The sequence below is a fragment of the Bubalus bubalis genome, chromosome 6 (assembly GCF_019923935.1).
Source record: "Bubalus bubalis isolate 160015118507 breed Murrah chromosome 6, NDDB_SH_1, whole genome shotgun sequence".
Classification (NCBI taxonomy): domain Eukaryota; kingdom Metazoa; phylum Chordata; class Mammalia; order Artiodactyla; family Bovidae; genus Bubalus; species Bubalus bubalis.
Genome location: NC_059162.1, coordinates 74,858,097 through 74,871,842, shown reverse-complemented (window position 1 = coordinate 74,871,842; position 13,746 = coordinate 74,858,097). Strand labels below are relative to the sequence as shown.

Below are 13,746 nucleotides of genomic sequence, written 5' to 3'. Positions count from 1 at the left end.
TACCATCGTGATTATCTGGGTCATGAAGATCTTTTTTGTATACTTCTTCTGTATATTCTTGCCACCTCTTCTTAATATCTTCTGCTTCTGTTAGGTCCATACCACTTCTGTCCTTTAATGAGCCCATCTTTGCATGAAATGTTCCTGATAGAGTAGACAGTGTCTATCTTGAATCTATTTCTCACTTCCACTGTATAATCATAAGGGATGTGACTTAGGTCATACCTGAATGGTCTAGTGGTTTTCCCTACTTTCTTCAATTTGCATCTGAATTTTGCAATAAGGAGTTCAGGATCTGAGCCACAGTCAACTCCTGGTCTTGTTTTTGCTGACTATAGAGCTTCTCCATTGTTGGATGCAAAGAATATAATCAATCTGATTTTGGTGTTGACCATCTGCTGATGTCCATGTGTAGAGTCTTCTCTTGTGTTGTTGCAAAAGGGTTTTTGCTATGACCAGTGCATTCTCTTGGCAAAACTCTGTTAGCGTTTGCCCTGCTTCATTTTGTACTCCAAGGCCAAACTTGCCTGTTAATCCAGGTATCTCTTGACTTCCTACTTTTGCATTCCAGTCCCCTATGATGAAAAGGACATCTTTTTTGGGTGTTCATTGCAGAAGGTCTTGTAGGTCTTCATAGAATCATTCAACTTCAGCTTCTTCAGCATTACTGGTCAGGGCATAGACTTGGGTTACTGTGATATTGAAAAGTTTGCCTTAGAAATGAACAGAGATCATTCTGCCATTTTTGAAATTGCATCCAAGTACTGCATTTTGGACTCTTTTGTTGACTATGATGGCTACTCCATTTCTTCTAAGGGATTCTCACCCACAGTAGTACATATAATGGTAATCTGAGTTAAATTCACCCATTCCAGTCCATCTTAGTTCACTGATTCCTAGAATGTCGATGTTCACTCTTTCCATCTCCTATTTGACCACTTCCAATTTGCCTTGATTCATGGACCTAATGTTGAAAGAGCAAACTCACTTTAATCCACCCAAGGGTTAAATCTACTCAACCCATTTAAAAGATCAATTTTTTAAAGAAATTATTTGCTCATGAAGTTCTTATTTACAGAATAATTACAATAAATGTTGTTAGTTTTTTTTTTTTTACTTAAAAAGGCAAATGAATCATTTGTGGATATTTTTCTTCAAATTTTGATCTACAGAAGTAGGAAAAGGAAAGCTTGTTTCATATGTATTTTTCAGACTTCAGTAAAAGTGATCTTTTAGAATTTATGAAAGAAAATCCACTATGTTTACATTGGTTATAAGAAGAATCTTAAGTAAAGATTATGTTTTATTCATGCAATTTTACTTACATTTATTTTTTTAATATCCCTAGATTAACAGAATATTTCATTTTGAAAGGCTCTAGGAGAAAATGAAAAGTGTCTCATATTTGCCAGTTATTTCTGAGATCTAGCCTCAAAGATTAAATCCCTAATTTGTTCCAGGGAGTGAGTGAGGTTAGACCTAGTTAGGTAAGATGGGATGTGAAGAAATTAGACAAATTTGTTTGTTTTGTTTTCCTTTGAGGAGAGCAGAGCTGGTACAGAAAATTTTTCTTGAACTTTAAGCAAGTCACTTTTTTCACTTTTTATGTGGAAAACCAACTCTCAGAACTCGTTGCAGTAAAGTTTTATAAATAATAAAGTTCATGCATTGGGAAAGAATTTAGCCTAAATTAAGTGCTTTTATTGGATGTGAATTTGAGCAAACTCTGGGAGACAGTGGAAGACAGAGGAGCCTGATGTGCTATAGTGCATGGAGTCACAAAGAGTAGCATATGACTTAGCAACTGAACAAAAGTGCTTTTATTGCCTTTTAATGTGAACTTCACAATTAATGTTGCAAAGAAGATATTACCATTAACCAGCATGTAAATTAAAGATTGATTAAGCCATTTCTTTTCCCTGTTAATTTGAGACATATTTAAACTAATTGAGACTCAAATGTTAAAGACTTCATTTCCACATGTTTTTACCTAGCACCACTACATTGCCCCACAACCAGACAGACAAAACTACAACAAAAAAGTTTGAAATCTTGGACCATTTATTGCAAAGCAGCATTACATAGTATCTTTTATAACACCCTAATACAGATTACTGATTACATTTATGGACTCTGTAGTCACAGGACATCTTCCATTGGCCATGGAGAAGCTGCACGACTTTGAACAAGTCTCTCAAAATTCAGCAATAGTTTTCTCATTATTAAATTGAGGATTGATTATATTAGTACTACCATTATGCTGTTTTGCAAATTAAAGGAGATAACAGTTTAAATTACTTACTCTATCTCTCTCTTTTATCATATGCTATGTCCATTCTCTACACTGGAAAACTTCTCAACCCCAATATATAATTAATGTACACTTAGCAAAGCTGAATTTGGGTTAAGATGTCAAAAGTCTATATAACAAATATCAAGATAATTTTTCCTTTTTTTTTCTTTCCTTCTTTCTTTACTTCTTTCTTTCTATCCCTTTATTTTTTCTTTTCTTTTTTTATTTTTGTATTTGTTTTTAATACCTATCACTATTTTTTTTGCATAGTATACTAAGTTCTATTAAATAACAATTTATGTAAAAAAAAAAAAAAAAAAAAAAAAAAAAACAGTAACACTTTGGAATCTAACTGTAGATTTCCAGTCAGACAGTGACAGCTTTAACCCCACACTATGGGAAGAACAGAGACAACAACGCATGACTGTTGCCTTTGAATTTGAAGAAAAAAAGGAAGATGACGAAAATGCTGGGAAAGTTAAGGTGAACCTTTTAATTTTTGTTTCCTCTTTCTTCTCATTATTTTTGTTTGTTCATTGTTACTATTCAGATAGACTTTGGACTCACTGACTGACCTTTGCTAGAAGGTCAGATACATCTTCAAGTCTCATGGCGGTACTTTTCCTTATAGCAGGATGTGATTTTGGAAGCACTGCTGTGCTTCAGAATGAGGCAAACATCCTGACTGAGCAAATCTCATAAACCACCCCATCTTACAGAATAGCAACATGAGAGATTCAAGCTGAGAGAAAGCAAAGAACAAAACCAACAAAAAGTTGGGTAATGGGCTTCACCTAATACCTTACTACTACATCTTTGAAACACTGAAATGTTTTTTTTAACCACTGAGCAAGGCAGGGCATCATTCAGACTGTGTGAAGTCAAAATCCACATATACGAAACAGCCAGTGCATTGATATATTACATTGCATTAAAATTTTGGAAGGATTCTACGTCTCTGGAATGTTTGAGAAGACGTTATGAATTTTCTTAAGTGTGAGAACAAGTTTTTCATTGAAACTTAGGTGAGTGCCTAATAGCAGGTAGTATCCCTTAAGGAAAATTACTTAAAATTTTTCACCTTAAAGCATATTTTTAAAAATCCTTTATTGGCACTAATCTAAGTAACAAGGTCAGAATTTTAAAATCTATATTTTTCCATTATATAAATTTGAAAATGTCAGAATTTATATGAATTATATTAACATCAGGTCTTCATCTTATCATCATGGCAACATCTTGAATCTCTCATCATTTTTATATTATTTTTGCACTTTTTCCATCATGGGTACTAACAGCTCTCACCCTTGGTGACTAATTTCCTAAGTAATTGTATATGCATCCTATTAATAGGTCTGGATTGTGTGACATGTTCTTCTCTGTCTCCTCCTTCCCACATTTTCTAAACTTTTGTCTTGAACCAGCACACCCTAGAACCTTACTGTAATTGACAAAGCCTACCTGTATCATCGTGAAGAACTCAAAATAGATTCCCAAATCAAAATAACAATTGTGTTAAAGATTTGGGCTTAAAAAAAAATGTTTCTGAATGGTTGATTAGTGCTGTCTAATAACCAAAGAGACATTTTTAACTAAAACAAGAAAAAAGACCTTTAGAACATTTCAGTTCTTCTTGTAAGGATTTTATATGTTAAATCCGGAACCAATGGATGATGCATTCTATCCTGGACCTCTGATTCATTCTTTTACTTCATTGAATGTCAAAAACTACATAATTCTTCCTTAAAAAAAGAAAAAAACTTAATTCAAAGGCTCTAAGAAGAAAAGAGTACACTAAATATACTTTGGTATATGTGTCAATGAAAGCATAAAATATAGTAAATTCAAACAGACATTTAGCAGCCCTGTTTGTGTGTTATGTGATCAGGTTTGATTATAATGAGAGTAGGCTCATTATACTTTAGAGTACATTTTCTCTGTGTTTATTTATATTTGATTTATTTTATATATTGGGGAAATAATACATGTTTCCAAAATCTCAGACTACTTGGTTTTGACTAATTTGAGTATTTCCAATGCTATTGGTTATTGGACAAATTAGAATACACGCAAACGTCTAAATAAATCATTATGGAAGCATGATGAACGGAATATGCTGGAATCTTACATGAAATTATACTTTTCTGGCTCATTACATATACATTAAATTTAGCACCATTTTCATTTTACCTTTAATTTATATAAAATTTTAAAAGGAACTGCTAACCTATGGCATAAACTTCCAAATGGACTAGAGTATAATGCCCTACTTATAGTGTGCTTAGTGTAGTATGAATGCTGCTTTGTGTGACGAAATTGAGACCCTTGGGTTTCGTGTGACACTGGTACTGTTTGATCACACAGAGTTAAAACTAATTTTCTGATGGTTGTTTTAAATGCATTACCCAGAATGAAAAAATAGAATCAAGAATAGAAAAATGATAAAGTGAAAGTTTTGCTACAGTGCTCCTCTTTCTCCCAGAAAATGGAGATTCCTTCTCCCACAGGATCACTCCTGCCAAGCCCCCTGGGAAAGGGGCCAGCGTGGGATTACTCTCCAACCTGCCAGACTGTCTGGCGATTGCTGCACACCATGGGCCAGGTGTGATCAGCAGATCCAAGAAATGCCTGTCCCCCAGAATGACCCACAGCTGGCATGGGGTTGTATAAGTGGCCTCCAGCAGGAAAGGAGCATGTGTACTCCATTGCCAGTTGCAGCACAATCTACCACTCTTCCCTCTCTAAGTGGCAGACAGGTAGGCCTAGGTGTTTGGGGTAGGAGAATCCCCTATGTAGAAGCAACCTTGGAACAGTGGTTTATGGGGTATGTTCTGCATGATGTGGGGTAAGAAATGTTGATTATCTAGAAACCTTTCAATTGCCAGTGTTTGATCCCAATTTAACTTTTGTTCATTGACATTGGCAATGGGGAGGGAAGAACTGAGTCAGAGGGGGAGGGAACATCAATATGAGATGCCTACTGGTGGGATAGCTGGCATGGTTTTTGAGTTGGGCACTTCATTTTTGTTTGTTTTTATTTTCAAGGTTTTTCTCTTAAAGTGTGGGAATACCAATAGTTGGGCAGAATGTTGATGACACTACTGATGCAATCTAAATTGTCCCCAGACGTACACACATTTTTCTGTAATATCAATTCTAGGAGAGACTGAATAACTAAAGCTAGATTCTTAAAACAGCATGAGATTGCAATTGAAATTTGCTGAGAGTGGATTTTGAGCACAAAGATGGACATCTATTGAAAAGCATCAATTTCCCTTTAATTTGAAGGCACAGATAATGAGAATTCCTGTAAGAGAAGATTGGCCTGGAAATTCTGGCAAATAGGACTTCCTTATCTCAGTAGGTGGGGTGTTTAAGAGTTTAATGAAAAAGAAAATCTTAATGGGATGTAGAAGAGCACTATTTTTTATAAACTTTATCATCCACATATAGTGGACTAGATTCTTATTCTGTGGCTTATAGTCTTTCTACAATATAAGGCAAGCTGAGAATCCTAACTGAAACTACTATAGGTTTCCTTTCTATAAAATGTTCCAATTAATTCCTAGAATAATATATTTAAAAGAACTAACAACCAAAGCATTAACTATTATTTCTCTTACTGGAATTTACAGTCAAATCAAATTACATTTTAATCATTACATAAGAAAAGCATACCTCTATGTGAATTCATGATATCATTTCTAAATCCCTTACTGTTAACATTAATTCTTCAATTGCCAAATCTTTGGGAGTCTCCAACATCTTGCAGCTACTATTTGCATTTACTGCACTTTTTTTAAGGTCTAAGATATATAGAATGTTGTGAAACACTTCTATTTTTCAAAATTAAGATAAAATAACATGTCAGTAAAAATCTTGCATTTTAATAAAATGTATATGTAAAATGAGCAAATACTTTATGGTGAGTGATAAAGACAATATTTTATTAAGAACATAACTGACAAATTTTTACCACCTATTACATATGTCCCATATTAGAATAAGGGAATATTTATAACATATATTTATAAATATAAAGAAACTACTTTTTTATTTGAGCTTTACTGAACTATAAATATAATTGTATTTATGATCATGTTTATTCATTTCAGAAGCACATCACACATGAGTTGGAAAATAGGCAAAACAATCTGTAAAAGGGTATAAAATATGCTTTTAGAGAAGTTATCAACATAGAATTATAAAATACTGTTTTCATTTTTAATATATTAACTTCATGTTTTATACATTGATGTTATCTTAATTCAATAAAATTCACATTTTAGATTTACACTATTTCTTCCACAAGATTGTACAATATGTGCTGCGCCTATACCAGAGAATAGCTCTGAGCCAAGTAACACTTGTGAAGCATAAGCTTTGGAGTCAAAAACCTGAGCTTGAATCTGGGCATTGATACCTAAAGCTATATGACCTTCAACTTACACCATCTCAACCCCTGTTTTCCTTCTCTAAGATGGGAGCAGATACTACAATGGGTTATGAAATGTAATTTATTATAGATTTTAATTGTTATTAATTATGACTATATATTTAAATCTGTTTGGTAACAAGTAAGTTTTATTATTTATATAAAATAATAAATAATAATAAATTATTTATCCATATAAAACACTTTGCATAGTGCCTGGCACATGGCAGATATTGAATAAATGATATTGGTGCATACAACCTGAAAAAGATCCAGTTAGATATTACGGTTAGACATATATATAATAAAGCTAAATTGCCAAAAGACTCCAGATTTTAAAAATACCTAAGTAGAATCTGATATTAGAAATAGTATCTAATCTCTGCATAGAAATTGTATATTTTCAAATAACTTTCACATTTATCTTATTTGAGTTATGAATTAACCCTAAATATTATCATTCCATCTACTTATTTTACACAAATAGAAACTGGTCAGATTTGTGGCTTTATAGCTAGTTGGGGGTAAAATTTAGGTCTTCCAGTCAATTCTGCTGGTAAACTAGCAAATGGGAAGCAAGGACCTTATTGTATAGATGGAACAATTCCAGATTTCATGATTTCCCACAATTTGGAGAGGAGCCTCTTTAAGGAAAAGAATATAAAATAACCATGTAAATGCATAAGTAGGGCCCCTTATAAGGCTTTGAAAGAGTCCATGAAGGTGATATACCCTAAAACTTAAACTTCTTTAGCTTCATGGCAAATCTACTGTATTTCCACATTTAAATATTTTTACAGAGATAAAGTACCCAAATATATTCAGTGATGTGACCAAATATAATATTAACTTGCTTATAAAATAACCAGAAAGTTTCAGCACCATGGCCATAAGAAAATAGTCATCTAATCGTGTCAGCAGAGACACAGCATCTTCAAAAATTAGATTACATTATTCAATGAAGTATTTAATTTAATTAAGAAAGAACATGTCCCATCCCATTTTTTGCCTTTGATTCAATTTAGAAATGTAATTTTACATTGAAGATATTTTAAGATGTGTAGAATTTTAATTTAATGCCCTATTTGAAAATTACTTTTCATTCATATACCACCACTTATTAAAAATTAAAAGGTGTTCTTAATTGGTATACTAGGCATATCATTTTACAATTTAAATTTTATAAATGTAGTTTTTTGACTTTTAGTCCTCTGATATCAAGTATTTTTAAACAAGTTCAATAATATAATTTAAAACTCAGATTGAATTTGTGATTAATATTTCTAATACCAATTTAAACAGCAGATCCAAGAATGCATGCATCCCAATGGACTATGTCTAGCATGGCTATCATTCTTTTTGTTTATTTAAGAATGCATTATAAAGTACCCTGAGAAATACTTATATTACACTCTAACAACTTATACATTTTTTTGGTAAAGTCTAATTTTTTTCATGGGTTATATTTTTGTAGATTTATTTCTATATATTATTAACTTCATCCTTGTTTCAGCATATTAAGGATTAAATCACATTTCAATGATAATTATACTAACAAAATTATCTGGTTTTTTATAAGCTTTCTAAACATTAATTGGAAAAATAATTTAGTTTTAGTACTGAAGCAAATGTTAAAAATCATCCAAAGAAGTCTAATCCCAGTATTTGATATGTATAGTGAGCCACAGGAAAATATACTAGAGTAACAAAGTTGGTGGATTTGCTAAACTGCAGATGAGCAAAAGGGTTTGAATTCATATCTATAACCCTCAGATCTATACCACTATCACAGTTTCTTACATTCCATGTGTTACATAGGTATGGGGGGATGTGTGTGCCCCGCCCTTTTTCTCTTTTAATCTCTCATTCCCTCTCTTCTTACTCTTTCAGCTTCTCTTCCACCTCTGCTCACTTCTAAACCACCCTCACACATATTTTTAATAACACATACTCACCACAGTCACATAAATCATTCCATTTTGTAAAGTTGGTTCTTGCCCACTTCTAAACGTCCCTCACACACATTTTCCACAACACATACTCACCACAGTCACATAAGTCATTCCATTTTGTAAAGTTGATTCTACTCAGATGCAAAAAGACATGGCTGTTAGAATAAATCAAGCCAAGTAAATATGCCCCTATTTTTCCTCCTACTCCATTTTAATCAGCCTGAATAATTTATATCTATGCCATTTTAAATATATTTTAAGCACTCTGGTGGTAGAATATTCTATATGGAATGTCTCATATTTTCTCTCTCTAAATTAAATGTGAATAATAATAATTAATATACATATATTCCCTAAAGTGAGATTCATATGCCAAAAATGAATTCAAGAATGGAAATAAATCTCTCAATAAAAAGCAGCCAAAATTTACATATTTACCTAGAATATCTTAGACAAAGTTCTCAATTTTTTTTTTCTCTTTATTGTAAGATGTAACCTATAATGCATGTTACTTTATTAGTAAAAACTAACATGAAAACCTCTCTAAAGGTGTTTCTTTAAGTTATTAATGGAGAAGGCAATGGCACCCCACTCCAGTACTCTTGCTTGGAAAATCCCATGGACGGAGGAGCCTGGTAGGCTGCAGTCCACGGAGTCTCGAAGAGTCGGAGACGACTGAGCCACTTCACTTTCACTTTTCACTTTCATGCTTTGGAAAAGGAAATGGCAACCCACTCCAGTGTTCTTGCCTGGAGAATCCCAGGGACAGGGAAGCCTGGTGGACTGCCGTCTATGGGGTCGCACAGAGTCGGACATGACTGAAGCGACTTAGCAGCAGCAGCAAGTTATTAACAAGAATTAGCTACCTATCTTTTGATGTAACATGCTGATTAACATAGAGCTGGTGCATATTTGATGATATTAATAGATACTGTCAACTCCCCATTTTTTTCAATAAGTGATAAATCTACTTGTAAATCTTTTAGAGTCTCATTGCATCACCTGCATTGATATTTCAAAGATATTTCTAATGTCAAAATAGTTATTTATAAATAATTAAGATAGTGCAGAGAATAGCCTCTAAAGTATAAATACAGCTGATAGTAACTTGATTAAATTTTTCATAGATTACCAATCACTTAAGTGTTTGACCTACTGCTATTTCAACCATTTATAGAGTAGGTCTAAGCATAGGATAATATCCAAAAATTGTTTTTAATCTAGAAGGGTGACCAGGGGTGGGGAGAAGTCCTAGGAGGCAGAATGTGTAAAGAACACTGTCTTCTACTCTACAGCACAGTTTTTCAGCTAGCTCAACACTCACTATATTGCATTTGGTTATACTACTGTGCCTAAAATGGAGTAGTTTTGTGAACATGCTTGCTGAAGGTATTTTTATGTTAAATTTCTTTTTATAAACTTCTAGGTTGAAATAAACCTAAAACGATATCCAACTCCTTATCCAGAGGATTTAAAGAATATGGTAAAATCTGTTCAAAATCTGGTGGGTAAACCAAGCCATGGAGTGCGTGTTGAAAATTCAAATCCAACTGCTAACACGGAGCAAACTGTGAAAGAAAAATATGAACACAAGTGGCCTGTAGCCCCAAAGGAGATTACAGTGGAGGTATTTCAAGGTTATTGGTAATTGCCAGTGTGGTTTGGATTTTTTGAAATTACTAAATGACATTTTTTTAAACTGGGCAGATCTTCATTAAGTGCATTTTTTTCCTAATATATAAATAAATCTGTCTACTCTTTTTAACTCTGAGGGTTGCATTTAATAAATGACACCTTCATGGTCTTAAACCATTAATACAGCTTTGCAAGTTCCAGTACACAGAAGGAATAGTTTACTCACCTGGCTAGTCCTGATCAGTAAGTTAAATCATTTTCATGATATTCCTTTGACTATCCCTAACTTTTATTGTATGAGTCATTAGAAAAGTATGAATGAAGTTTTTATTATTATTCTGCAGATCTTAGTAAAATTCTTGATCAGGTTTAGGGCCAATTTTTAAAAATATTTTTGTGTTTGGGTTTTACCCTTTATAGAAAACACTACTATAAGCAGCAAAAAAGGGGGCAATAACTTGGAAATTTTAGCTTTATGGAATCTAATATGAAGCTTAATTCCTATATTTCAGAATGAATTAGATATTCATCCTTATCAATTTGTGTGGTCTGAAAAGAATTCAACTACATTTATGCCACCTCTGTACTATCTCATCTACTCTTCAATTAATTTTATTATCATCTTTTTATCTTCATTAGAAACATAACTGATATGAGTATATCTAGAAATTCCTATACCTGCTGCTTAAATATCTAGGTTGACAAAACTCTTTTACAAATCTGCATTTCAAAGCATCAGTTTGTTGCACTGATTGAACACCAACTGTACATTTAGCACTGTGCTAAACACTGTGAGAGAAAGAAAAGAAATATAAAATGTATTAATAGTCCCCAAATAATTTAGAGACTAACCAGGTAAATTTAAGACAGATGAAGCAACTAGAATTATATCAAGTGTGATATCATGATTGGCTGTGGGATGAAGAGTATATTGTACTCTAAGAAACTGGAGACATACACCATCATTGCCAGTCACTTTAAAAGTTACATGATGTGTTTAAGGTTGAATTCCATGTTCAAGAGTGGGTGACTCTTTTAAAGTCAAAAACAGAGGAAGGCATTCTAGGCAAAGAGAAAAAAAAAAATGCATAAGCAAAAATAAGCATGGTGTGCACATCTGCCAGTTGAAGTCTCAATACAAACCTGCCCCAGAAAAGAGGAATATATATAGCTGGATATCTAGGAAAGAATACTTAGTAAATATTCATTTTCACCACTTTTTATTTTGTCTATAAGAGCCATATTAATGTACTTTTTCATTTCTAAAATATTACAGATATTTTATAACGAAGCAGCAGACTTTTATCTCTAAGATACTGCAATAATATAAAAAGGAGGAAAATTAACAGTGGGTACACAAAAGTACACATACACTTTATATTTAGCTCTCCTGTCGTCACATAACTGTAAGGTAATGATAATCCATAAGCTGAATAACTACACCAAAATACATAGATCCTAAAATTGCTTTATGCCTGGATGGGAGAGGTGAGGCAAGGAAAAGGTAGCTTTGATTCATGAATTTAATGATAACCTGATAGTAGAGAAAAAATCTTAAAATTGTCCCACAAGGACTTCAAACTTAACAAATCCAAAAAAAAAAATGTAATGTTTTCACTTCAGACTTACTTCTCCTCTGTATGTCTTGACCTCAGCTGGTACCATTATCTGCCAGTTCGCTCAAGCTAGACAGTTGAGAGGCATTTTGATTTCTTTTTCCTTCTTTCTCCCTTCTCTATGCCCCTTCCAAACAATCACCAATGCCTATACATTTTCATGAGTGATTCTCCTAATACTCCTCAGGTCTTGAACTCTGTCCTACATTTCTGTAAAAACTGTCAATTTCTTGGCTTACTTTGTCCCAAGCTCCCTCATTGCCTTGCTTATGATCTTTACAAAACACAAGTCTAATCCTGCCCTCCTCAAAAAACACTACAGTGACTTGGTATTGGCTATCTGAACTTCCTAATTAGCTATAGTAGACAAGCTAAATAAGACTGAAGCTCAGCTTTCAGCTTCATATTTATTTCTGTGATTTGCCCCACTCTTTCTTAGTCTTCTTATTCTACAAGACTTTCTCTCTTGAAATTTCATTGATATCAACATTTTTCCTGAAATCAAGATTCTAGATCTTTACTCAATTTTTAGACATCCTAGAATGAGAGGATGTTGCTTTCTGTATCATCCTCCCTTTTCAAATTACCACACCCAAGTTAAGGGGCCATACTCCAGTACTCTTGCTTGGAGAATTCTATGGACAGGGGAGCCTGCTTGGGTTATAGTCCAGACACAAGTGAGCAACTAAGCACCCACACCCTCTATCTATTCTACTTTCAGATATAATAAATACAAATAACCAAATGTCTAGCTGGTCAGTGTATATTACGCATTTTTATTTTAAATTTTGCCTGTGTATGCAATTTTTGAATCATCATTATTTAGATCATTCTGAGAATCCCAGGGACGGGGGAGCCTGGTGGGCTGCCATCTATGGGGTCGCACAGAGTCGGACACAACTGAAGCGACTTAGCAGTAGCAGCAGCCGCCAAGAATGTGGAAAAGGGTATCACACACTACGTGATATATTTATCCATGGAAAACCACGAAAAAAGCAAGTAGAGGTAGGCAGAATCAGAAAACAGAAAGAAAAAACAAGGTAAAAGCAACAGAGAAAGAAGAAGGAAAGATATATCAATATAATTATTGATCACTTTCTATTTGCAACCCTATGTCAATAGTTTCAACCTAAATCTAGACTGAGACTATGGCCAAGAAAGCCATAAGAACAAAGAGGTCAGAGAGACATGAAGGTTCTCCTCTGCCTTGATTTCCCTTTATACATGCCTTGTGAAGATTGCATTTGTTTTCCCCCTAAAATCTTAGTCTGTTAGGACTGCTAAACAGAATACCATAAACTGGGTGACTTAGGAACAGTTTTTAAGGAGCCAGATTTTATTTATATATAAAAATCAAAGCCTAAGAGACTTTAAATTTCAAAGGCTCAAAAGTATCAGTAGTTAGTAAACTGTTATAGCCAAGAAAACCTAACAGTTCTATTTATTATTGTTAGGTCTGAACAACTTAGTAAATATGTATGCCCCATTTAGTGGTTATTTGAGAAACAGTACACAAAACCAACTCAATGGACGTGAGTTTGAGCAAACTCTGAGAGATAGTGAAGGACAGGCAAGCCTGGCATGTTGTATGTAGTCCATGGGGTCGCAAAGAGTCAGACATGACTTAGTGACTGAAAACACACATAAACTGAAAGAAAAAATAATAGTTTTATTTCACTTTTAAATAACCAAAACTACTTACCAATGAAATGTGTGCACCTTTTAGACACCACCTACTGTCTGAAACCTTGGAATTATATTGGATACCACAATTCTAAATTCTGTTTCACATTGATTTTTGGGTGGCACTTGATT

General features: G+C 33.6%; 1 protein-coding gene across 6 annotated transcripts in view; it reads left to right on the top strand.

Moving 5' to 3' along the window:
- Positions 1-13,746, top strand: part of LRRC7 (leucine rich repeat containing 7) — a 609,335-nt gene that overhangs the window by 483,466 nt on the left and 112,123 nt on the right. For all 6 annotated transcript variants that reach the window (XM_025288475.3, XM_006077621.4, XM_045166132.1 and 3 more), the window contains exons 16-18: positions 2,652-2,776; positions 4,801-5,049; positions 10,107-10,307. In XM_025288475.3, the coding sequence (XP_025144260.3) occupies positions 2,652-2,776; positions 4,801-5,049; positions 10,107-10,307 (575 nt within the window). The remainder of the gene's footprint in view (positions 1-2,651; positions 2,777-4,800; positions 5,050-10,106; positions 10,308-13,746) is intronic.